Source organism: Empidonax traillii, unplaced genomic scaffold (genome assembly GCF_003031625.1).
Source record: "Empidonax traillii isolate 1590-97213 ecotype Southwest subspecies unplaced genomic scaffold, ASM303162v1 scaffold40:size2234952, whole genome shotgun sequence".
Taxonomy (NCBI): Eukaryota; Metazoa; Chordata; class Aves; order Passeriformes; family Tyrannidae; genus Empidonax; species Empidonax traillii.
The window spans coordinates 1,508,767-1,535,315 of NW_020955233.1; the positions used below are offsets into that span (position 1 = coordinate 1,508,767).

General features: G+C 47.7%; 1 protein-coding gene across 2 annotated transcripts in view; it reads left to right on the forward strand.

The window, feature by feature from the left end:
- PPP2R3A (protein phosphatase 2 regulatory subunit B''alpha) overlaps nt 1-22,840 on the forward strand; it is a 47,493-nt gene extending 24,653 nt beyond the window's left edge. For both annotated transcript variants that reach the window (XM_027878324.1, XM_027878325.1), the window contains 12 exons: nt 1,398-1,658; nt 3,568-3,671; nt 6,149-6,251; nt 7,986-8,060; nt 12,963-13,049; nt 13,786-13,942; nt 15,054-15,102; nt 15,571-15,660; nt 16,599-16,774; nt 17,255-17,373; nt 18,742-18,848; nt 22,452-22,840. In XM_027878324.1, coding sequence (XP_027734125.1) covers nt 1,398-1,658; nt 3,568-3,671; nt 6,149-6,251; nt 7,986-8,060; nt 12,963-13,049; nt 13,786-13,942; nt 15,054-15,102; nt 15,571-15,660; nt 16,599-16,774; nt 17,255-17,373; nt 18,742-18,848; nt 22,452-22,548 — 1,425 coding nt within the window. In that variant the 3' untranslated portion in view covers nt 22,549-22,840. The remainder of the gene's footprint in view (nt 1-1,397; nt 1,659-3,567; nt 3,672-6,148; nt 6,252-7,985; nt 8,061-12,962; nt 13,050-13,785; nt 13,943-15,053; nt 15,103-15,570; nt 15,661-16,598; nt 16,775-17,254; nt 17,374-18,741; nt 18,849-22,451) is intronic.
- Nucleotides 22,841-26,549: the final 3,709 nt, after the last annotated feature.

Genomic DNA, 26,549 nt, shown 5'->3' on the forward strand with positions numbered 1-26,549 from the left:
CATTTAAAGGAAGAGCAGTGAAGCAGAGGAGTGATGAGGAGGAGAAGCCTTCCTCGTGGTCTCTGAGGACTGGCTTATAAAGTATTATAAACTGCAGGTAAAAACAGGGCTCAAGGAAGGTTTTACAGTTCTCATTTCCTCACCTTCCTGAGAGCAAACCCATACTAGGCTGGGGGATCCAGTGTGTGTTAAGAAAAACCTCCAAGTTTATGGATAATAATGCAAAGAGTTTAGTCCATTCATCATATACATTCTTCTGCATTTAGTGATCTCAGACTTGGCTGCTTTCTCCTCAAACCATTTTGTTTGGAAACAGTCAGAATAAACAAACTGAAAGTCGCAGCTGTATTTACTTGACTGTTGCCTTCTGAGCCTTATCACATATGTTGTTACATTAATAATAACTCTTGCAGTGGAACCATTGTGCAATGGGAAAGCCTATTGCCTGCTCCCAAGGAAGAGTGTCTTTGTGGGGGAGCAGGGAATTTGTCATCCCTTGGCATTCCAGCAGCTGAATTCTGCTTATATTGTAACTGTTTGTCAAAGTTGAAAAAATATTCCCTCCCATGTCTGAAAAATTCTCAGCTTTAGGATCTCATTATGTACTGAAATACACATTGTGCCTGTGATGAAAAGCATTGAGGTAGGGCTGGAACTAGAGATCCACTGGAGAGGTGATCCAGGGGGATCACCGCATCAACCATGTGTTTATTACAGACAGGAGAGGAGTGATAGGAAAAGACATCCTGTGGATGCCTAATGGCACTGTGCTGGCTGCTCCTAATTCTGATGGGAAAATTGGTTTCTCAGTGCTTGGAACAAAATAAGGTCTGTTGGAGTTGGGCACAGAATAAAGGGCTTCCTGAAACTAAGGCAAATCTTTTCCTAATTTGTCTGTGAGGCAACACTTTATCAAAGCTAATTGTGTTCCCAGGGGATAGAAAATGTCCTTGTTATGAAGGAAAGTTTGGTCTTACTTGAGGCAAGATGTTTGTGTGGATGGGTGCTCTATTTCTAAGGGGAAACACTAAAGAGCAGGTTTTGATACTTTGCTGTTTATGGGGCAAAGTGACAACACAGACCAGCATTAGAAGAAGTGACATTGTCCTTGTGTGTGGTGTTGCTGAGTTGTAGAGGGTGTGATCAGTCATAATCCACAGCTACACATGTCAAATGCACAGGAACAGCATCAAAGCAGGTGTGACATTCCCTAAATTTGCAGTGTTTCATAAAGCAGGAGTTTTTAATTGACTATTTAAGACATGCATTTTTATCCCTGTGCTGTAATTCCATTATTGGTGGGTTTAATTGTCTCTAATCCCTGGGAACACAAGCAGTGTTTTCCTGCTCTGTGTGCCCTGCTGTTAAAAGGTGTTTGTTATTCCTTACCTTTTCAGGTTCAAAGTAAACAAGAGAAGAAGCCTGGAGCTCCCTCCCTAGCCCCCCTGAAACCCTCAGCTGGCCCTTGCACTCTCCTGCCTGTGAACAAAGCCACCAGCAGTGCCCCCTCGTCCATAAACATTCCACGTTTCTACTTCCCTAAAGGACTTCCCAATGTCTGCACTAACCATGAGGAAATCATTGCCAGGGTTGAAGAGGCCTTTTCAGAGTTTGAAGATGAGAAGGCAAACATCTGTGAAATGGGGAAAATTGCTAAGGTAACTATTGATGGGCTTAGAGGTCTTTTCCATCCTTGACGGCTCTGTGGTTCTGTTCTCTAGGATTTTAATTTTTGGGAGAGAGAGAGAATGAAATGAAAGCAAATCATCTTGCAGAAAAAAAGAACTATTATCCTTCTGTGCTGAAGTTTTTTGTTTAGATTAAGATAACAGTAAACAAAACTGAGCTCAGTTTGCTGGTTGTCACATGAGATGTGTGTGTGCTCCTCCTTGCTTTAATTTACAAAATGGTTTCCTCAGAGATGTACATCCAGTGTCCATGACACAGGAGTCCCAGGCTGCTGAGGAGCTCTGGCTCCAGGGAACAGCACTGGTGCAGATGGTCCCTCCTATCTCCCTCTCTCCAACCACGGTTTTCAGTGCTGCTGATATAAAAGTAGCAGTTGTCAGACACATCTCGTCTGCTCAGCCTGCCCTGAATGTATCTCTGGCACTGTAAGTTGAGCAGTGGTGTTCTTTCCAAGAGCACCACTTGTTTTCCAAGAAGGAGGGTTTTCCTGAAAAGAGGGACTAGGTTGGTTTTGTTCGTTTTTTTGAGGAATCCAGATACGTTATTTGTAAAGCTGCTCTGAAAATATAGATAGAAAACCTTCTTTGCTTGACCAGAAAAGGCTTGAAACTGGTTTAATGGCAAGACAGGCAACTGTGTGGGGCCTGTCATGTTCAAAGCAGAGGCTGGTGTAGAAGGGACTCCTTTCCTGGTCTCCACCCAGATGTGCTTCATGCCATTTAGCTGTTGTCAGGCTGCTTCTGTTCCATGCCATTACTGACAGTGGTACAGTTTTGGGGCTCTGAAATAAATGCTTCAGAATCAGCTACACAAAGGAAACAGCAAAAAGTGAGTGTCCCAGCTTTCTCAGAGGAGCTGAATGCCTGTGGAAGCGCAGTTGCCTGACACAGGGATGGCTAAATCCAAAAGCATCTCTTGGGCTGATTGAGGTTCCCCAAGAAACATGCCTGGACAAGAAGCTGAGAATGGGCTTGCAGGATAGTCCTGCTTAATAGAAGAGGTGAAAGAGGCCTTGGGGGAAAGGCACAAATGATGCCTCAGCTGCTGCTTCAAAATACTCCTCCTTCCATTTGCTGTGATATCCTCCTTCTCCGTGCCTGGCCTGAGCCAGCTGCACTCCCTGCAAGGCTAGTGTTTTGTGGAAGTTCTGATGCCTGTCTGGAGTCAGGACAGTGGCTGGCAAGGTCTCTGTGGTGAAGAGGAGGTGCCTGATGGTGTGAGCAGCTGTTTGCCACCATTCTCAAGCCTGCTTTGCTGAGGCCCTGGAGAGTCCAGAATGTCCGAGCTCTCACTGAAGGCCATTCTGAGAGCAGCAGCCTCTGCAGAGCCTGGGTCAGAAGTGTTCAGGGAGTCCTTTTGCTGGAGTCAACCTCTTCCCATTTGTTCATTCCCAGTTGTGTTACCCAGCAGTGTTGGGAAAAGGGGCTGGGCTGGGTGGCAGACACTGCACTGAAAACCATGAGATGGGAATTACTTCCCCTCCAGGCATTTAACCACTGATTGTCTCTAATTAGAGCTGAGGCTCCCTAGCTGCCAGTGGGAAGGGAATGGGTCAGGTAGGTCTGGGATGGAGCTGGTATGAGCAGCAGGAGGTGCCTGTCTCCCTCCACTGCACCTGGTGGGGAATTTTGCTGAACAGCTCAGTCTAAGACAGAGCTTAAGACCTCAACAGTCCCTGATCCTTTTCCCAGCCACTTAAAAAGGCACAAAGTAGAAAGTTACTGGTGAATTCTCAGCCTTGGCACACAGGTCAGTCAGAAAGCCATTGCCACCTTATTTCCCTCATGTCAAGCCTCAGTGGTGAGTTTGGTGTGTAAATAGGCAGGCTCCTCTTGGAACTGCTCTTGTAATCCTCTTTTTCCTGGTGTTTCCTTACAGGTCTGTGGCTGCCCACTCTACTGGAAAGCACCTCTGTTCAGTGCATCAGGAGGAGAGAGGACAGGAGGGGTATCTGTGCACTCCTTCGTGGCCATGTGGAGAAAGTGAGTACAGCAATGCCAAATTATCCTGGAAAAAGGGAGCAGCCTGCCACAGAAGTCTTTTTTTTTTTTCCCACTTACTTGTTTTCCACCAGACTTATCTCTGTGTCTTCTTTAAATGGCTGAAAATCTCCATCAGCTTCAGTTTTCTTCCCTGAAACTCTCTGAACACTTGTTTCCATGTGGCATCAACAGACTTATAAGCAACTGTATAGATGATAAGTTGTTTTGGTCTAGCTGGCATATAAAATATCCTAACACATTCCTTAGGAATATGACAGCTATTCTGAGATGGCTGATAGGTATCAGTGGATTTTGGATGTATTTATCATGGGCCTTCTTGCTGCTACACTGGAGCACCAAGGGAGGGCCATTTGGGAACTGGGAGAGGAGGTGGGTGATGGTGTTACAGGACAGGAAGAAGGAATGTAAAATAAAGTATCATGATACAAGTGGATACTCTGGGAGCTGTAACACTTCTCACCTTCCTCAAGCATAAAAATCCATGGGGTTTGTCAGTCCCTTGCACATCCCATTGTCAGGGCTGCCCTGGGACACGAGAGCTCTGGATGTGCTGGGAGTGGAGGTGCAACATGGAACACCCTTTCCTTTCCCTCCAGGGCAATTCCACTTTGTGGAACACCTGAATACTGTCTCCATCTCCAAGAGAGAGAGAGTTCTAATTCTTTACTTAATGGTTCCTCTTCAGGTTCTTGAAGTAGCCTTTAACCCTGAATCCCCAAAGTATTTCCTATGATGATGTTGTTAAAACAGCTTCTAGTTACCCTGGCAAAACTGCAAAAATGTGAGGGGGCTCTGTGGTAACTACATTTGTCTTGACACAGACAATATGTTTCCTTCCTTAGGTTCCTCCAATTACTCCTAATTAATCCCTCATGTATGATAACACATATTTTCACTCCTCTGATTTTCACATCCTTCAGATTTTTGCAGACTGTGGTCATGTCCCTCTTCTGTATCCTTTTAGCCACCCCTTTTCCAAGCCAAGCTTTCTATGCTTTTCTCACTTTAATTGCTCATTTTAAGAAAACGTTTTCCCTCCCTTCTCTTCCCTTTGACAGTTACAAATCTTTGCTGGAAACGTGCAAGGCGGAAGAAATGTAATGTAACTGGTACAGCTGGACTGAGCTCTGTGAGCACAGGTGTAGCTCTAGGACAGATATCTTGGGTTGCTGGAGTCTGTTTTCAAGCATCTTAGTAGGTGACCTGATTTCCAAAATGCTCCATGCTCACAGATCTCCTCAAGTCAGTAGTAACTGCTGAATAGAAAATACTCCTGAATGTCAGATCGTTTAATTTGTGGCTAAAACGTGGCCTTGGGATTCTTCTTTGTGTGCCAGATTTTTTTAAGCTAAAACATTAGCACGTTTTCCTGTGGCTGATTTAGAATGTATCTGTCAGTTGACAGTTACCAGGATATGAATGTGCAGCCAAAGGATTGCTAAATCTAATCTTTTCTTGCTTATTTAAAAAAACGACTACTTTTTTTTTTTTTTTTTTTTTTTTTTTAAAGACTGCTTTTCATAGAGTAAGGAGGCCAGAACTAGCAGGAAACAAGTTCCAGTGAGATCTCTGCAGTTCAGTGCTATGTTGGTACACTTTTAGGAGAGGAAGGTAGTGACTAATCACTCACAGTAAATAACTAACAGTGCATTTGTATTTTCACAGTTATTAAAGAAAACAGGGTAATTTTCTGAGTGATTTATTGTTTCCCTTATACAATGTGAACAACTTAGTGTTTGATATATCCAGTATTTGGTCAGTGTCACGGAGTTGCTCTTTTCATGAGTTTTTCTGTTTGGAGTGAATTAAGTCACTGTGATACCTTTGGCCAGCAGTATTTCACATTAGAAGAAAGCAGAGCCAAGAATTTGTGTGTCAGATGCAAACTGTCAACCTAAGGAATGAATTTACAGGCTTCTCTAAATCCTGAGTCCTGCTCATGCTTCCCTTGGGCTGCTCTCCCTGACTGCAGAGCACAGCAGCCACGTGGGCTGAACTAACAAGGGACATTCTTTGTCCTTCCAAGAAGTGATTTTTCTGGGTGAATATTCAATCACTGTACCTTGGCAATGCCCTCAAATATTGAGTTCTAGGAAGGGGTTCCACTGGGGGGGGTGTCCTGGGACACCCAGGGGGTTGGTGCTGACTCCAGTGAGAGCAGTGAGTGGGCAGCCTTTGGAAAGTCAGGTTACTCACTAAGCAGCTGTGGAATCAAAGCAAGAACGGCCTCCGGTAAGAACCCTGGCTTGCCACAGCAGTGTCAACATGGAGAAAACCTCCACTGGGTACCTTGGTGCTGCTGAAAGGTGTTGAAGGGCGTGCTGGTGGTGTGAGCTGAGCTCTTGCCTAGCTCAGAGTGTGGGTATTGCCTGAGGGGAGTGCTGAGGCACCTCATGCCCCATCTGAGGCTGTGCTGAGGTGCAGCTGCTTGGGGTGACTCTTCCCCTCTCCCACAGAGTCCTGCGGAACTGCCACGATGATGCTTCCAGGTTCACATCGCTCCTGGCCAAGCCTGGCTGTGACTACCTACAGCAGGAGGACTTCATCCCACTGCTCCAGGTACAGGGAAGGGGGGGGCACACAGCCACCTTCATTTTGCAGCTTCTTTATTTTCATGCCTTTAAATGTTTACCAAGGACAAGCAGACCTTTGGTTTGAACAACACCTGGATGGGGTTTGTTTTGGAGTGAAAAAGAAAGAAGCATTTCAAGTGGACTGTTTTGCTTAAATGCCACCCGGCTGTAAATCTTGCTAAAGGATTGTCAAAGCTTTGTGTGGCTTCTTTTGCCTTGTCAGGATTCATATTTGTCAGTGCCTGGTAACCAGGCTGAAATCTGCCCCACTTCTCCACGTGGGTATTGGGAAAAATGTGTGGTGCTGTTGATGCTCAAGCACAACATAAAAGCATATTAGAAACGTTGTAAAAGTTGCTTGACAAGACAGTTATAATTGAATTTGTCTAGCAAGGCTACCAGATACAGGATAATGTAGAAATCTTGGCAAAATTCCCGCACTTCCAAGGGTTCTGTATATGCCTCTCAACTTGCTGGTGCACAAGTCTCACTGCTTATTTTTTCTCTAATATTCAGGCTAAATCTGTGCTTCCTGATTTAATTTTTTTTTTTGTTGTTCACATGACATTTTTGACAGTATAATTTTTTTATTATTTGTGGCCATTTAGGCAGGCTCTGGGTAGCTTTAGGGCTTCTTTATAGTTTCTCTTTAAATCAAGTCCATCTGCTGCTCTGATCATCTGGTGCTACTTTTTCTGGACATTTCACATATCCCTATACTTCTGCCACTATGTTGCCCTCATGGCAAAACCTCTGGAGATGCTGCTTTGGGGAAAGATTTTGTGTCTGCACTGGATGTTTCTGTCTCTCAAACAAAACTGGGGGTGTGGTGGGTAAATTTTGTCATGTTCCTCTTCATCTTTTCCCCACTGGGCACACACAGCCTTTCCCGACTGATTGCAGCTCTGCCTTTCAGCTCCTGGTGCAATCTGAGGCGTGTCCAGTCCTGTTTGTCAGTCAGAGTCAGGCACAGTTACGCCATCTTACACCATCACCACATCAGGCGAGGGGTTACACTGCCCAAAATCTGGTCACATCACACCCCTGAGGGCACCATGGGGGGAACAGGCAGAGCAAAACCTGGAACCCTCTTATGGGGTGGAGGAGTCAGACACGTGGGAATTACACAGCCACTGGTTCATCCAGAACCTAAACTGATCCATCCTGGATCTCAGCAGTTTCTCCAGTATCTGGTCATGCAGATTGGGCACCATGGGCCAGTGTTTCACTTACCTTGAGAAAGAGGCATCTCCACAGGTACTTCAGGTAAATTTTGGAAAAGCACTACAATCCGTGAGCATTCTGATGCTCACAGAGCTTTCATTGTGAAGAACGTAAAATATGATTTTTCTCAAGGAATGTGCATTTCTGAGACCTAGCTCTAACCAATGTTAGTATCTTCAATGAATGGAGGAAAAAAGAGAGGAGATAGTTGCATGGTCAACTAACTAATTTTTGTCTCATCAATGAAAATGAGTTTTCATCTACTCACTAACTCTCTTCCTTTGTTTTTCTGTCCTTAAGTAAATCAAAATGGCCCAACAGGTGTGTATTGCCCAGAAAATGTATTATACTTGTAATTCTAGAAGGTTCACTTATAGATTAAAAAATGTCATTTCACTTTTATTGCTAATGCTGCAAAAGTATTGGTTTTACAGTATCTTCTCAACATTGTAAGGAGAAGAAAATCTATTTCATTTGGCTTCCTTCTATCTTGCAGGATGTGGTGGAAACTCACCCTGGCCTGACGTTCCTGAAGGACGCCCCAGAGTTCCACTCCCGGTACATCACCACGGTAGGCTGCCTGCTTGGATCCCCTGGGATCACTGTGCCAACCCTCCCTTTGGGACCTCTCACTGTTCCTGTCACAAACCCTCCAATTACTTAAAAAAATAGGTGTTTTTAATACGTCTGGCAATGAGGTATTTTAGGAAGTTCTTCCAGAGGAAGAACCAATCTGCCTGTGTGTACAAGGGGTTACTGAAAAGGTTAATAATGATCCTTTCTGGTCTTAAGCAACTCTATAAAAACATCTTTTTTTTTTTTTGTCCTGACAAATAGAAAAGGGGTTCTTTGGTCTCTGAGAGTTGCTAAGTCACCCTGAGTTGTGCTGGGCTGCTGAGACATGGAAGGCTGCCTGTAGGAAGGTTTCTGTCACTTGGACATGGAGAATCTGGGATTGTTCCTGCTACAAAGCATCCTTTGCACACTGGGATCCACTATCCAACTCTTCTCTTGCCAGAAGGCCTGCCTTGGCTTCCTGTGCCTCCCAGCTCCTGTGCCTGGGGTTTGTTGTGTAGCTTTGTTCCAAGGCTGCAGTCAGCACTTGGGCTGAGTAAGTTTGGACTCCTTTTTTGAGCTTGTCTCGTGTCAGGCATGAATCTGGAGGGAAGGTATAAATGTGAGGATGTTTTATCTGTGCAGCAGTAACAAATTCAGAGAATGACAGACCTGGTAGGAGCTGCAGCCCAGCAGGGCTCAGGGTTGAAGGTTTCTCCTGTTTGTTTGCCAGGGCCTGCCTGGGACCAGCTGCACCACACAGGCAGCTGGGAGGTCATTGGTGCACACACAGGCTTGGGCCTTTCCTGTCAGGAGCAGATGGCAGAAAGACCCTTTCCCTGGGCAAACCCTGAACTGTCACACTAATGTTTTATGGAAGTGTATAAAGGGAACCAATTCTAAATGTTTTAGATGCTCTGGAACATGACGGTGAACACCAGTGTATAATCAACACGCTCCCCGTGGAGCAGGGTACATAAAGCGCAGTGACTGTCCACAGCAGGCAGAGCAGTGGCCAGGGGATTATGGAGGCACAGGAGTGGGTGAGTGTGCAGAGTGCCTGTGGCACGTGTACTCTGCTATTTGGTGTTCAGGGTGCAGAGAGGGGTGAGGGCTGGAAGGTTTGAGGTCACACTGGTGTTGGTTTCTGACTGCAGTACCAACAGCTCGGGATGCCATGTGCAATTGTCCTGGGGCTGCCTGTTGGGTGCTGACAAAGGCAGCTCTGCCTTCACGGGTTCCTCTTAAGTCACACACTGTTCCTGTATTTTTCAGGCAAGAAACAAATGTCTTTGTAGGGTAATACCCTCACTGCACTTTCTGGACCTCATGGCTTGTGGTCTGAGAGACCAGCTGTGTGAAGCTGAGGTTCCACTTCAAGAAAACTGAAGTGCAGGCTCCTACTAAAGGGCAGCACCTTTTTCTTCCTCTCTCCTCTACAACTTCTCTGGTGCTCGGGTACCACCTCTGTCCCCACCATAAAGCAGTCACATAACCAGACCCCATGGAGCTCCTCTGTGCTCCCCACAGTGCTCTTCTGCTGCAGTCAGAGCCTTTAGCATCTATATTTGCACTCCTGGGACAGAAGGGCAGGCAGGGCAGGTGGTGCTTGTGGCTGTGCAGCAGCAGACCTGACCAAGGTGAGCTGTCCTTCAGCCTCCTCGTGCTCTGGGTGTCTGTGCCGACTGCCAGGCCCTCCCTGGCTGGAGCAGGGTCGGGAGAGGCAGGGCAGGCTGTGCCCTCCTGCAGTGGCAGCACTTGGCCCTCTGCAGCAGTGGGAGTTCATATTTCTCACCTCTCCTTTCACAGACAGTCTGGCACTTCTCTCTTTAATGTTACAAAATCCAGTATTTCCACCAGGAGGTAAAATAAAGGAGACAACTTTGCCCTTGGATTTTGACACTACTTGGATCATTTTGATTGCTTCAAGGTAGAGTGCCTTATACTTACGTACAGTGACAGAATGCTGTGTTTGCTGCCAGCGCAAGAATTACAGTTTATTTTTGTTCCAGGTGAGGCCTGTAAGGAGGCATGGCTTTGTGTTCATTGCTGGATACACCGTCACTTGGTTGAAATCACCTGGAGAGTGAGCTCCCAGCCAGAATGGGTAAGATGTGTATGCACCTTTCAATTCTCACTGCTACCTCAGCACCTTTTAAAGATGCCTTTTGGACAGCCCAGGCTGGAATTTTAGCTGTACTGTACCTGTGAGCCACTGTGTTACTAAACTAGTTGTGTTTGTTTCCACAGAGACCGACTCCTGAGGCTGGTGAAGATGGTGCAGAGAAACATGTGGCATTTGTTGTAAAGCTTTAAAGTGTGATTTCTACCAGAACGTTCAGCCCAGGCTGAAGGGTTAGCATTGCATGTTGGAAAAGTGTCAGCTTAAACCAGCCTGAAACACAGTGCTTGTGGAGAAGAGCTTGTGCAGTGGGACCAATGGGAATGTGTAAGGGGAGGATGGAGGGGGTAATAAAGCTTTGTGGAGTTTTCCAGGAGTGGTATTTGCTTGTGTTCTTCTGTGGGAAGACTGGGGAAAGGACTGGAACTTATCCATCGATGGTTTGGGTCCTGGAGGTCGTTTACATGAGGATAATGGGCAAGTAGGAAGGGGCTCCTCCTTGCAAAGGCTTATCAGGAGTTGGACTTGATGATCCTGGTGGTCCCTTCCCACTCAGGATATTTCAGGAGTCTATGATTATGTACTGAATTCAGAATAAACAATCTTCCATGTTAGGGAAAACTAAGCCAGTTCTGGCTTTCAGTAAGACATAAGTGACAAGTGTGCCTTAAATACTGCAACTCCTGTCAGGCTGGGTGATTATGGTCTGGGGTGTTTCCCAAATGCTTTTTTTTTTGCAGCTTGGTTTTCACAACCTGGAAAAAAAAAGACAGAACTATTGAGATTTTTATACTGATATATATACTGTGTACTACTATCCATTGCACCTGGACTGTTACTTGAATAATAAAGCCTGTACTGAGTGACTGGACATGGTAAAAGAGATGAAAATGGATCCCATTTTACCTCTGGGTGCCTTATTTTTACAGCTAGGTGAGGAGGGAGCTGAAGGAACATCTCTATCAGTGTGGTCTGATAGATGAACAGTTTCTTATGTGTCTCAGATGGGACTAGTTTGTTGTCCTTTATTACCCTGGAGGCAGAGCAGAAGAATTCCTGGTATGGGGTCCTTTCTCTGATTCTTGGGGTTGCTGGTTGTGAGTGCCTGGAATGGTGTGAACAGCCTGTATCTTTGAGTTGGTACAGGGTTGTCAGGTGTGATAATGGGTTATGGATGAGGTGAGACCCACTCCAGTCTCTCAGCTCTTGTGCAATTGGGAAGCAAAAGCCAAACAAAGTCCAAAAATAGACTCCAGAGTGGCAGTGGCTGCCAGAGGCATTAAGGGAACAAACACAGAGCCTTTTCATTGGGCTTAAGACCAGAAAGGATCGTTGTGATTACCTAGTCTGACCTCTAACACAGGCCAGAGAACAGTGCTCAGTGATTGCTGCAGTTGGGATAGATCTGTTCTGTGTTTGGTTTTAACTGATCTGACACCCAGCTTTAGAAGGACATCTACCTGTGAGGCCTGGAGTGATGAAGAGCCTGCAGTGTTACCAATAGGTGTCATGTTCAGCTAAGTCGAGTCTGTTAATTCTCTCTCTTCAGGATACATTTTCAAATCCTCAAGTCATTCTTGTTGCTCTCAAAATTGTATGCCATCAGCATTTACTGTCTCAGTGATACACTGCTATGTATCCCAAAGCAGGCTGTGGAAAGCAATGTCAGACTTGGTTCCAGATCTGTTCTGGACTAAGAAGCAGCACTTGTGTGACTGAGCCCAAGCACAGCCCTTCAGTGGTGGCTGCCCACTTGAAACTCGTTCTAACCAAGAGACAACCTCACCCCGTTTCATTTGTTAGCTGGATTAATCCCTGTAATGTCCATTGTTGTGTAAAGTTAATTTTTTTGTTGGAATAGGATGCACTAAAGTTTACCAAAATTTTAGGATAACATGTCAACATGTCAGAGACATCAAAGGTTTGTATTGGGTTCGGCCAACAAGAATTATCTTCCACAGATTTCAGTGCTGAGCCATGTTAGTTCTATTTCTCATTTCTGATGCTGAGATGTTTATTTGTTGTTGTTTGCTCTGTGGGTTTATTCTTGCCTGTGCTTCCCCACCTAGTGATGATCCTTGAAAAGGGGACAAGGAGCAAATTAGGAAGGGCTCAGCTTTCTGAAGTGCTTGGCAGTGTGCTCAGTCTCGTACCCTGAGCTGTTTCCTTGGGTCCCTCAGGGCTCTGTGCATCCCCCGTGGTTTTCACTCCCTTTCACCGGAGGCAGATCAGGAGAGGAGACAAATGAGGTTCACAGCTCCCCTGGATAAATGCAGACAGATAAACCCTATTGCTCACTTTCAGGGAGCCCCTGGAACATGAGGCACAATAGCTCAGACATCAACTGTGCCTTTCATTTACACTCCTGCTTCCTCTGCAGGAATCAGAAGAATCCGAAGTCCTGGCATTTTCTTTTCCTGGTGCCTGAACCTAGAACCCTATTTCATTTGAGATCTGTGTAAACTGCAGCCCCTAAAACCCACTAAGCTCAGTTTGAAAGCGATCCATCAGCACTCTGAACGTGTTCCTGCCATCAATAATTCATCTGCATGCCCAAAGAGGTGAATTAAGAGCAGTGAAAGTGTTTGCAGAGTAGAAATGGGTGATACTGTTTCAAAAGCAAATGTTTCTTTTAGGCTGTGCAGTGAATTAGGAACAGCAGCACCGACAAAAAATCACCAAACAGCTTTCAAAAAGAAGTGTCGTTAGGCTGAGTGAATAAACAAAACCAGTGTTTAAATCCCAGGCTGGGGTGTTTCAGGACCGGATTTCAAGAGCGCTGTTGGTGTGTTGCAGGTTATACAGAGGATATTCTACACCGTGAACCGCTCCTGGTCTGGGAGGATCACTCTGACAGAGCTGAGGAAAAGCAACTTCTTGCAGGTACGTTGGTTTCTGTGTGAAGGAGCTCCAGAATGCACTGTCCCTGTTCTGGCTGTGGGGAGGGAGCTGGGCCTGGAGCGGGACAGGCTGAGTGCTCCGTGCCAGGAGAGCGCTGGGGCTGGTGGAGGAGCCGTGTCAGAGCTGAGCTGAGAGGAGCAGGGGCTGCAGTGGCCAAGGGGGCACTGGGAGAAGGTCGGGGGGGACCAGCACCAGGTCTGGAGCCCCGTGGAGCAGCCTCCGTGGTCTGGCCAGGCAGGAAGGGCAGCAGGGCACAGCAGGACAACCTGTGAAGTGGCTCACAGGCAGCCAGGAGGAGCTGCTGCAGGGCCAGGGGGTAGGACAGCCCATCTGCCTCCCAGCCCTCTGACAGCTGGTCATCACCCCAGGAGCTGATCCCCCAGGAGAACAAATGGAGCTGATGTCTTGTTCCAGTCCCTGCTGTGCCCTTATGGCAGCATTTGGATCTCTGTCCTCTGCATGTTTAATCCAAAAGAGGACCAGCTTAAAACTGCTTAAGGCTGCTGGTGTCCAGCCCAGCCTAAGGAGCCAGAAAGTCTTCAGGCTGAAGGGTGAAGGACTTGGCTAAAACAGTGAGAATCTCTTGGGCAGAAGGGCTGTATTTGAGGTTGGCTCTCAGAGCTTTGTTCAACCTCAGCTTCCTCCACGCTGCAGCACTTCAGCTGCAGAGCTGCCTCTTCTCTGGGCTTAACTTCCCACTTGGTTTGTACTCTTTCAGACCCTTGCTCTCTTGGAAGAAGAGGATGACATAAATCAGATCACAGACTATTTCTCCTATGAGCACTTCTATGTGATTTACTGTAAATTCTGGGAGCTGGACACTGACCATGACCTTTACATCAGCCAGAAGGACCTGGCTCGGTACAGTGACCAAGGTATGGTGCCTGCAGGCTGTGCTGGGACCAGGGACACCGCTCTCACTCAAGAGCAAAGCCTGCCTTTGATTTGGTCAATTGGATACCTCAAAAAAAGTTTAAATGGAGCCATCCAGCTCTTAAGTAAATGCTGCATGGGCTAAGACACTGAGGACTGCAGTACACACTATTGTGTACTGTATGGAGCTTCTGTTCACATGTGAGCCACTGCCAGAAGGACAAGCTAAAAGAATGCCCTGAATTGTGCTTATTATTTGCTGAGGGTTTTGCAGGAATTTGGAAGTAGGGATAAAAAGGACAAAGCCCATGTGAACTCCCAAGATTGCTGAAGTACAATGAGAGAAATTCCAGGGTGCAGTGAAGCTTGGGGAATTTCAGGAGAACATCTCTTGGGGTCAATGTGGAACCTCCTTTGCACAACCTGAGCAGGTGCTGTGAATTTTCAAGGGTTCAAGACCATGGATAAACTAATGGAACACAAAGGGCTAAGGAGGCCTCGTGTCCCGAGTGCAGGTGTTTGTGGAAGGCCATGGGGGCTCTGGGTGAGTGTGGCAGCCCCAGGGTCAGCAGTGGTGATTGTAGGGCTGGGTAGGGTGAGGATGGAGAGGTGACAAGGGAGACCTGGTCCCTGCTGGGGTGTGGGGTGGGGGATAGGATTTGCTGCACAGGAGGTTTGGGGATTGCCACAGCCTGTGCTCTGCTGAGAAGTGTTTTGTAGGATTTGGTGTCATTTTGGCTTGGTAACTGAACTTCTGCTGCAGTGCACACTGAAATAGTCTCCTGCTACCAGTAGGGGTTGCTTATGTGACAAATCCTTCTGCAGCAGAGCAGAAGTAACACTGCCCATGTCCAAGGACCCAGATAGCAGTTGCCATCTTTGTGGGACAGAGTGGTGTTTGAGGATACAGAGGATACAGAGACAGACCCACTGGAAGAATCATCCTTGGTTTTTATAAAGTGCTGCTAAACAGAGAGGGGTCAGACAGGCAGTACAGGCAGAGCATTCTGTTAACAGTGGGAAATGGCTTTATGTAGATTCAGCATAAACAACTGATTGCAGTTATTCCTGTGACCTGTGGCTTCATTTTCTCCGTGTTTTCTTTGTTTCCAGCTTTATCCAACAGGATAATTGAGCGAATATTCAGTGGCGCTGTGGTGAGGTGAGGATTCCACCCTGCTTGGGGAAGGGAATTCCTGTCAGGCTGCTTAGAAATGCAAGTTACTCTCAGAAACCCCCACTGACCAGAATGGTTTCCAGTAGGGTGCTCCAGCTGGAGCTGCCTGAAAATGCGGAGAGACTTCTGTGTATCTTAAGAAAACAAATTACAAAATCCCGTAGGATAGGGTAGGTGGACACAGCGGGGCGATATGGCACAGGGATAGCTGGGGAGCACTGCTGGAAAGTCTCTGGAAGGTGAAAGAGCCCAGGCCTTGCAGTGGGAGGGATGTGGTAGATGAGCCTCAGCTCTGCAGTGACAGCAGATGCTGTGCCTGGTGCTGGAGGTGCAGGGGGTACAGGCTGGGTGGGGGGCTGATGATTCGGGACTTCTGAAAAATCTATTTGCTGACACTGTGAGTATTTAGGAGCCTGGTGGGTTCTAACTTTGTTTTCCTGCTGTGTGTTCCAGAGGCACTGAGGTTCAGAAGGAAGGCAGGATGAGTTATGCTGATTTTGTGTGGCTCCTGATTTCAGAGGAGGACAAAAGGAGTGCTACAAGGTCTGACTCATTTCTGTGTCTGTCTGGTGAAAGTACTGAGATGAGCAGAGAAGATGCAGAAGCTTCTGTGACCTACCACTCTCTCCAAGGGACGGCAGCTTGGGTTCCATTAGGAGGAAAGCAACTTATGGTCAACTTTTGATCCAATTGCTGGCCTTTCTTGAAGAGAAATTGTGTAGAAGCAGAGTTTTCTTGTAATGTTAAATGCCCTGGTAGTCATCAGTGCCTTTGGTTCCCCTGTGCCATGAAGCACTGGCTCTGGGGAGCTGGCAGAGGTGAGGCACATTCCCTTCACACATGTACAGAGTGTGCAGGAAGGGTTTGTGAGGAACCTTCACTGTGTCCCTTTGTAAAACCTGCCATGGCCTGGTTTGTAGAGCCAGGGGGAAACTGCTGTCCAGAGCTCATCCAGAGCCGTGTGTGATTACTAGGACAAAGAATCTCCTGCATAAGAATGAGAAGATTTCATAAATGCAGGGTTGGAGCATCCAGAGGGGTGTGGGGATGTAGGGTGAGCTACCTGGGAGCGCTGCCCTCTGTCTAAAGGGGCAGAGCAAAGGAGAGCACACCATGCCTTCCTTGTCCCTCTCCAGGGTGTCCTGGTGTCCTGGGCTCAGACTTGGCTGGATTTGGCCAACTCTTGCTGCTGGGCTGGACAGGGACACCCTTGGGCTCAGCACAGTGGACACTGTTACAGCTGCCAGGTGAAACAAGTCATGAGCAGGGCTGTGCTGCTCACAAACCACCTGGGAGACCATCAGGACATGCTTTGGGTGTTGGCCTGTGCCCTGGCCCTTCCAAAGGATATTTTCATCCCTTGCTTTGTGCCAGCCTTTGGGCAGAGGAGCCTTAGGGGATGGGAGAGGGGATTGTGCACTACTGCAATCTGTATGTGTTTGTAGTGCAGTGCTGAGTCCCTGTCCCTGTTCCTCTGCCAGCATTGAGTACTGGTTCAGGTGCATGGATCTGGATGGGGATGGAGTGCTGTCCATGTACGAGCTGGAATATTTCTACGAGGAGCAGTGTGAGCGCATGGAGGTGATGGGCATAGAGCCCCTGCCCTTCCAGGACCTGCTGTGCCAGATGCTGGACCTCGTTAAGCCTGAGAGGGAAGGTAAGTCCTGCTTGATCAGAGTTTTCCTCCTCTCTGATCAGTGGGGAACTGGGGAGGAGATGTCCCTGTGTGACCAATCTGTAGGTACAGCCCTGTGTTGGAGTATCAGGGCTGCAGTCACTGAACAGGGCCGGCTGTGCCATCAGGAGGCTTGAAATACTAAAACAAGAGACCTTGTGAATTAACTGGCTAGAACTGGAGCAACATTTCTTGTGTATTCCAGCTGTGGGATGTGCTGACAGTCTAAATTGTGGAACTGGACCATCCCTATTCACATGAAGAGACCTCCATATGGATGTGAGATTTCAGCCTAATAAACACACCCATTTATTGAATAATGTTAAAATCCTTGACTGACTTGGGAAGAAATTTTGTAATACTGTAGCCTGCTGATGTTGAAATTAAAGCTGAGACTGACAAGGTCCAGTCTCCTGCTAAGCAAGAACTCAGAAGCACAATCATGTGCATTCTTTTTTGTAGGAAGAGTAACCCTGCGAGACCTGAAGAGGTGCAGAATGGCTCATGTGTTCTTCAACACCTTCTTCAATTTAGAGAAGTACCTGGACAATGAACAGAGGGATCCCTTTGCAGTGCAAAAGGTATAAATCACATTTATTCCTAAATACAGGCTTTCTCAAACCTGCCCTGGATGTAGGGGAAATCCAACTGAATAGAACAATTTTTTCACAAGTAGACCAGTCAAACACTTGAACAGGTTGCCCAGAGAGGTTGTGCAGCTTCTGTTCTTAGAGGCTTTCATGACGGGATGGACAAAGCCTTGAGCCCCCTGATCTGTCCTCACAGCAAATCCTGGTTTGAGCAGAGCTGGGACTGGAGCCCTCCTGGATCCCTTCCCACACGAGTTCTGCTGCTATTCCATGATGTGGCTGCCATTCCTGGTCCTGTGACACCAGCACTGGCAGTGGTGTGAGGTTGAAGGGAGAACCCCCAGAGCCTGCTGAGCTGTCCTGAGTCAGAGGCTGAGAGAGGGGGCTCAGCCCACGTGGAAGGTTTGGCTGTTGCACATTTTGCCTGGTTCTCAGCCTGGCTGCTCTGTCCTTCATCATCCCCCCTTCCCAAGCAAAGAAAATACAGGAGGAGAGTGTAGCTTTGGGATTTGGCAGTTGCTGCTCCCCACAAACTGTGGGATGTTCAGACTTGAGTTTTGTCAGCTGTTGGTGTGAAGGCCCTCACTTGTAGCTCCCCCTGCACAGCCAGGGAAGCCAGATGTGACTGCAGCTTATTGAGTATCTCCCAGAAGCCTCTTATCTACTCAAAGTACAGTAAAGTGGAGGGGATGCCAAAACCAACTCTGGTTCCCTCACAGCTGTTCCCACATAATCTCCAAGAGAAACTTTGTGGCTCCATGATTCAAGGCTTAAATATATCCCAAGTCAGAACCACCCTGTTTGTTTGTTTATTTGTTTGTTTAAACTGGATCATCATAAGAGCAGCCAAGTAGGGCTGGGGGATAACTTATTATGCCCATCTTACAGTAATTGGCAGAGGGCCAAAGGTTTATAGGAATGTTATCCTGTAATCTTCTCTCAAACTTGCCCAAACTTGGCAAACAGTGAAGAGTCCCTCTAAGGTTCAGTTCCAATTAACATTTAATGAGAAGATTTTACCCCCCAGGTTCTTCAGCCACTTGCAAAGTGCACAGACACGGGGCGTGCTGAGCCAAAGCAAAGCAAGTGTGTGGCTACTGCCCTTCTGAGATAAAGCAGATGCAGTTTGTTGGCAGCTCAGGTCACATGCTAAACTTTATAGACTTCAAGCTGTATTTTTTCATAGACCTTTATGTGCTGATGTTAAAATACTCCGAGGTAATGGCGGGTCTCTCAGTTAGGGCTGTTTTTGAGTGGCTGCTTCTATCCAGTTGCTTCCTGTTGCTGGCACTGCTGTTGTCCATGTCTGTGAGAGCTGCAGGGAGCTGTGGGCAGTCCCTGACTGTGTGATCTCTGCAGGACGTGGACGGTGACGGCCCCGAGCCCTCGGACTGGGACAGGTACGCAGCCGAGGAGTACGAGATCCTGGTGGCCGAGGAGTCCGGGAACGAGCCGCTGCAGGAGGGGTGAGCACGGCCTGGCACTGCCCAGCTTGGGGCTGGGAGGAGCATGTGGGTGCCACTTCCAGCAGAGGGAATGGATTAGTGGACTAAACAGTGGATTTGAATCAGCTCCACACGCCCATGAAGGGAGTTGGGAGAAAGGACAAAGCCTTTTGGCAATCGTACAAAAAGGTCTATCCAATGACTTTTGCTGGTCTTGGCCATGTGCTGACCATGTCACAGTGTCGCAGATGAGAAGCTGTAGCTCTGTTACATTTATTACACCTCCCAGAGACTTTCTTTAGTCAAATAATTTTACTTTCTGCCAAACTTTATGCCTGTTAGTCCGTGCTCTCCATAAGCTGTATTTCAACATTTTCATTCATTTACTAAGCTTGTTGAGACTTTTTCTTTAATACATTTGGTTTCTGCAATACCTCCACTCAGTTTTCTGCCTTCTGTAAAATTCTGGACAGAGACACCAGCTATCTTTCGCTATCAGTGAATTTAGGCAGAGCAGTTGCTCCAGAATCTCCCTGTGTGCAAGGGCTTCCCGCTGATACGTGGAGACTCAGTATAATCACCTTTTCGATTTGTGTCTGTGTTGGTGTCTTGAGAATATTTCTCTGGAAGTCTCTAGATTTATATAACAAACATGCAAGGAATGCTTCCCCCATGTTAATCTTACACAATTCAGGATTGCATCCCTTGAACAGCACTCGTAGAGCCATGAGAGCACTGAGAAGATTGCATCATTTTCAAAACTTTGCACCCTGGGAATTGCTTGGGATAACAGTAGCACCTACTAATTAGCCACAGGGATTTGCAGAGCTATTGAGAGCTGTTTCCCTCCCTGTCTGTGATGTGCATCCAAACAGCAAGGGGGTTGTTGCCTCATCCCCTCCCAGCTGCCTTTCTGTGGCCTGCACCGTGGCAGATGAGGGAAGGCAGGATGGACGATGGAATTGCTGTATTCCCTGCAGCTGCTCTGCAGCACCTGTGTCCTCAGCACAGAGGAGGCTGCCATGGAAGCTGTGCAGGGCCATGACACCCCAGAGTCCCCAGAGCCAGAGGAAAAGCGGCAGGTGATGTCAGATGTGTGCAGTTTGTCTGAGGCAGCTCTGTGTCCTCCTGTAAAGAGCATGGCAGAACCTTGCTGCTTGCTTTTAAGAGCCCCTGAAAAGCTCTGTAGTCATGACAGCAGGATTAGATCTCATTTGTGGAGCATAGCAACAGACCATGCAGGGAAAAGGGAAGGAGAAAGGAAAAACAAAGGGCTGGATGCCCAGACAAATTTGCCAGAAAGAGACATTGAGTTTTCACACATCCATTATTGGTGCTGTCCTTTGAGGGTGACAGAAACAGGGAGCGGGGACAAAACCAAGACAATTCATGAGCTCTCTGAGAGACTGGAAGATTTTTGTCTAAGTTTGCTGGCAGAACATGAAATCTGCTCTTGGTCTTATTAATACATTTGAAAACAACCATCATTCAGCAACTGAAGATGATTTAGTGATTGTGCCCCACGTTGTGGGATCCCACATGTGATTAGCTAGGCTGGGGCAGCAGTGGGCATAGCTTTGTTCATCGTAACAGAAACCAGCCTCAGCCAGCTGATGGGCATGGAAACCACAGCTGCCCTCACGGAAAGAGATCTTTCTCCATAGGGTGGGAAATATCAGCTGCTGACAGGAAAACATCCCCTTCCTCTGAGCAACAGGGATCCAAGGCAAAATGCAGAGCACTCCAGAGGTGGAGAGGGGAACAGAAGCCCAGGATCAGATGGTGCTGGTTTAGGCAGCCCAGCCCATTCTCCTTGTCTCCCTCAAGTTACCTGATGGCTCAGCTGCTCATTTGCCTGAACCCAGCAGAGTTAAGGCGGGAAAGGGGGATGAGGGACATCCCTGAACCACCCAGAGCCAAAATGTGTGTTTGCCAGAAGGAAAGCCAAGGAATTCCCTGGGGTAATTCCTCTGAATAAGCTAGAGCTGAATCTTGAGGAATGGATGTTTAACTTGCACGAGCCCACATTTGTTTTTATGGGACTGTGAAGTTCTGAAACTGGCCTGGAAGGACAGAGGTGATTGATTGTCTTTAGCACTGACCTTGTGGCAAAGCATCCCATGGATGCTTCTTGGACATAAAGGTGGAAGGCATTTATTCCAAGATGGGAAGGACAGGCACTGTGAGCCTTAAGGAGCAAAACAGTGCAGTGGAAAAGGAACTCATCTGGGAAAGAGCAGTGGGAAGCCCCCTTTGAAGCAGCATGAGAAGGTTTAGTCCAGGAGCAAAAAGCACATGGGAAACAATTACAGTGGAGCCCCAAGTGCTGGTGAATGTGTGCCTGTGGAAGAGGTCACATTCCACGGGCAGGAGAAGGAGGAACAAAGCTAACAGGAGTCGGTAAAGCTGAAGGAAAAGGAGATGCAAAAGGAACAACAGCATTCACGTGGAAGTACCAAGTTTTCCTCAGCTGCATCATAAACCAAGGAGTGATTAGAGAAGCTGAGGCACCTCCAAACATTCCCAGTCTATTCCTGTGTGGGGGAAGCAGGGCCTGCCCACAGGCATCAGTGAAGCAAAAAGTGGGCAAATTGCATATTTTTTGGCAACCTGGCTTGCATGGTCAGAACAGTTACTGGTGTAGAACCCAGAGCGTTGTTTCCCTTCTCCCACTTGCACAACAATCCAGAAGGTGGCAGAATTACTAAGCAGGTGCTTCTCTTTGGGGAAGAGTGGATGAAAATGTTGTCTGGGAAGGTCTCTCTCGCCACACAGGGATCATCCACCTTCAGCACAGTGTCCTCCCCCAGCCGGACGCACTGACAGGCTCCAGGGTTGGGTTAGTGAAGGCAGAGACACCACAGGAAGTGGTAGAAAGTTCCTTCTTGGCACATCCATGCTGGGGTATTAAAGGAGTTGATCTTTTGCAGCCCAGAGCTGCACTGAAACTGTTCCTGTGCTGGCCACTGAACACCTGCTCCAGCAATTCCTTCGTGGGCAGTGTTGCTTTCAGAACAAAAGGAAGAATTTTGTTTTCTGGGGAATGCTGAGGAACTAACCTGGAGCATGCTGAGACTGAAACATCCAAAAGCATCCTTTCTCAGGGATGGGAATGGGCTGAGAGCCCCAGAGGGCCCTGGAGTGGTGGTCTGTGTGCAGGGCACAGGACCCAACAGCCTGAGCTGGGAATTGACAGCAAATCTCCTCAGGCCATGAATGCAAGTCCTGGATATCAAACCTCAGCCTGAGGAGACAAGGACACCCAGCGTGGCCACAGCTGTGCTGTGCTGTCAGAACACACCTGAGCCAGAAGATGCTCTGCACACTGGGGCCTGACTTTATTGCTACACTGAACTCTTAAGGCTACTGACAATTGTTATTGAAACTGGATTCAAATTTTCTCCTGCTGAACACCAGTGAAATTTTGTTCTGGAAGTTCCAAAGGAGGATGGATGGGAGCACAGAGCCCTGGCAGCTCTCAGAGGACTGACCACACTGTTCTCAGTGCCTTAGGAACACCCTCCTCGAGCTTCACCTCTTGCATGCTAATATCTGTTAGCCACTGACATAACTTACCTGAAATCCAAAATACAGCTTTTAAAGACACACCTTTTGTCTTTGCAGATCATGTGAAGAGGACTATGATACAGATGAAGTCTTATCTACCCCTGAAACTGGAGACAAGTCAGACAAACTAGTTCTCTCAGATCTCTCAGCATAGAGAAGTGGAAGGCACTTAAGCAATCTCTTTCAAACTGGAGAGCATTCGGTCCCAAGGCACTTGGGGGTTTTCTTAAGTCCAGCATTGGAACAATGTGCTTTATTTGTACACTGTACCTTGAGAACCCTTTTCCTCTCCCTGTGTAATTGCAATAAGGCAATTTCTATAAAAAGGCTTTTTACAACGTGCTCTTGTGCACACTCATTGCCAGTGGTGATGGCACCTTGTCTCGTTTCTAGATGAATTTTCTTATGTCCCCAGATGTGCAATAAGTGCCAGCATCTAATGATTGCCTGTGCCAGCTGATGCAGCACTGACAGTCAGTGCAGCCTTGTGCCACCCTGTCCCCTCGACTGCACACCAGGCGTGACAAAAGAGCTGCCAAATGAACTCCAATTTGAGTCTAGAATTCTTTTAAAACACAAGCAAGTTCTTTTTGTTCTTCATGTCCTGGAAGTGAAGGCAACATGAAGGGGGAGGGAAGTCCCTCTGTGGTTTGAACCACGAGCTCCTCCACGTGGTACTGGACGTATTTCCCTGCTTGAACCTGTGGACAGTTAAAGCACTCCATGATGTCATGTTTGTCTGAGAGTTAACATTTCTACTGTGCATAAGATGATCTGCCTCTGTCCAGCGTTTCGTCTTTGTAGAATTCTGCTTTGTCCTGGTGGGTTTTAGTGTATTTACAAAAGAAAAGAGCATTTGCTGTTGAGCTGGTGTGTTAAATTGCTGTGCCTGGGGTGCCCCAGTCCTGTCCTGTCTCCTCCTCCCTGGAGCCTGCTCTGACCCGGAGCCTCCTCCTAGAGCCTCAGCTGAGATACTGGAGAGAAACCAACCCAGTATTTTAACCAGTAAAGGAATTAGTCTGTGTCATTGCCAAAAATTTATTTTCTCCCCATCAGTTAAGCCCCAGTCTCAGAGAGGAAATGCTGTAACTAATGAATTCTTGCTTTAAGTGCAAAATTAAACTGACTGATCCAGAATCCCCACTGGTGTCTCTGCTGACAGCACCCACTCCTGGGGCTTGGCCTCCCAGCCAGCTAGTGCCTGTCTGTGGTTCCCAGGGGATTAGAACACCCTCTTACCAGTTCCAGGGGTGCACAAACAGATCTGGGCCACACCTTCCCAGCTGTCAGATTTTATTGTAACTGTCAGAGTTGGGCCCCAGTGCTTGGTTGGTGTGTGTGCACTGTGTATCCTGTTACCTCCCTGGAAGAGCAGCTGGCTGTGCCTCCTGTGTGCATCCCTGCCAGGATCCCCAGGATCCCAGCTCCCAGCAGGCCCTTCCAGGCAGCAGAGCCCTTGTGTGTACCCACAGACACTGGCAGGAGGGAACACTGATCCCTGGGATACCTGCAGGAGTTAATCACTAAATTAATCATGGGCTGATCACTCCTTTTTCCTGAGCAAAGCCGCTGTTTTATCCAGAGGCACATATACCCCCCAGGATCCTGGACTTGGGATGTAGGAAACTTTGGATGCCCAGGCTGTTGGCAAAGGCCCTGCAGGGTGACCTGCATTCCATGATGGCAGCTGTGAGCAAGGAGCACTCACCAAAGCAAGAGCAGCCTCTGGGAATGCAGCAAACACACAGTGGGTTTGAATCCACCTCTATAGCTGGAAACTCCAGGGGAAAACCCTCCCTGAGGCTCATTCCACAAAGGCCCAAATGCAGCAGAAGCTGGGGAAGAACCTGGAGCAGGAATTCAGCCCTTCCCTGACTGCCAGGGCCCAGAGGGGCCTTTCATATCTCTCCAAAGACAAATATTCCTCAAAGCACAGGAAGAACCTGACCCTGTTCTAGGCTTAAGTGGAACCCCCTGTGGTCCTGAAGTGTCACCAGCTTTGAGCTGCAGCAGCACTGGACTGTTTCAGCCTCAGTCACCCACCACTTCAGGCTCTTCCTCCCTTTGCTGGGGCTTAAACTCCACCCATCCAGGCTCCCATCTCCCATCACACTAGCCTGGACTGGTGCCTTTCTTTGGAGAACTCAGTGCCTGGAGCCTGGTAAAACACCCCAGTTGTCTTTCCAAGCTTTGGCTTGAATAAGTGGAGCCAGGAGCTTGTAGCTGCTCTGCTGAGCCCTTTGGCCCCCAAACTCAGGCCCTCTCTTCTCCAAACAGAGATTCGCTGCTGCTACAGCAAAGCAGAGTGAATCCAAACCCCATTCCTGCTCCCTGGTAGGTCAACACAAGCTAATCCAGGAAAAAAAAAATCAATTTGCAGCAAATGTTTTGCATTTGCATTAGAACAAGTTACAGAAGTCACTCTTTTTGTGGTGGCAGTGCAAAACCTGCAGGAATTTAAGTTATTTATTCCAGGAGCAGGAATCCATTCCCTGTCACCAATGTACTTGAAAATATAACTCCACAGGCACAGATGCTGTAGGAAAGGAGGTCTCCCGCACCCTGTTTGGGTCTCAGCCCTGTCCACAGCTGCTCTGGATGGAGGATTAAATTCTGCAGGATTTAGGTGATGTAAATTTGGGAACTCCCATCCTACTTCTGAACTTTTCTTTCTGGGATAGTCAAGACAAGGATGCTTGTGCCCACAGCAGCCTCAGAGCTCAGCCAGCTCCTGCAGCCAAGCACCCGAGGAATCCCTGCCTGAGGGCTTGGAGGAACCCCCTTGGCTCTGACTCTGCCTCCTGTCAGAGCCACTTGAGATGCTGCAGCCCTTTAAGGCCAGATCCTGCCTTTTTCCTTGCAAACCCAGCTCACACTGAGCTCTGGTTTGAGCTGGTCCCCTTTTTCCTTAAGAGTAGTCAGAAAAGTGAGTAAATTCAGTTTTGCTTGATAAAAATACCTTTGTGCTTGTTGGTTCTCTCTGCTCTGCTGCTGTCCAGCAAAATTCCGTCCTCTGTCTTTACAAACCTCCCGTTTTTGGTTGTTTGTCACCCGCGCTGTGTCTGTGCCGTGCCGAGATTGCAGAAGCGGCTCAGCAGCGATCCCGCCTGGATCGGGGCCTTCCTGCCAGGCCTCAGTCACTGCATCCCAGCCCTGGGAGCAAAGCCCAGGCACTGCCCCGGCTCCCCTAGCCCGGAACGGCACAGACAGCAAAGGGATTCCAAAGGGACTCCAAAGCCTTCCCGCGCTCCTGAAGGAAGGGTTTAAGGGAGCTCCCTCGAGATGCTCTAACAAGGCACCGGGCTTAAGTTTCTGAAACAAAATAAGCCTGACAGGCCAAAAAATGGCTCATGGAAGCGTGGTTTTAACAGTCTGGTTTTAGAGTTTCTAGATCAGGGCTATGCAAAAAAACCCCTGAACCTCAGTGACCAGCACGAGCTACTGTGAGAAAAACATGAACAGAGCTTCTTCCCATTTTGTGCTCCTCTTCTGGCTGTCACTGGGGGAGGGGGCTGGAAACTGAGTACTTAATAATAATGGTTCTCATACTTTGTAAAAGTAGTTTTGGAGACATTTTGTGCTGGCATGGTTTGATCTTTGTATTTTTACTTTGTAATTTCTTCTCTCTTTTTTTGGCAAATAAAAGGCTTCTGAATTTTAAAAGGAAAACCTGTTCACAGTGGTGGGGCAGAGCGTGATTGTTCACTCCATCTCCAGCTGCTGTCCCAAAATCACCTTCCCTGCTCTGATGAGTTCACGTCAGCCAGTTACTTATCAGCACAGCTGCCAAAGCCAGAATTCCAGGCTTTCTTCTCCCAAATCCTGGGACAAGGCAGTGACCACTTACCTGCCTCACATCCTCCTCCTCAGCACAGAGCACTGTCCCTGGGATGACTTCCCAAGACACCAAACTCCCTCGTTTGAACCTGGCCTGAAAAAAAGGAGACATCCTCTGGATCTTTTGCAAGTGGAATAAAGGAAAACAAAACAAAACAAAGAGGAAAAGAAAAAAAGAAAAAAAAGTGAAAATACAGAACAGGAAAAGCAGTGAAGCCTTTTCTAATTTTTATTATATGCAACTGCTCAGGCAGAGTCACTGCGTTGCTGTGTCGCTTCACCGAGGGGGTGCCCAAGCGTGTCTGTATCACAGTCACC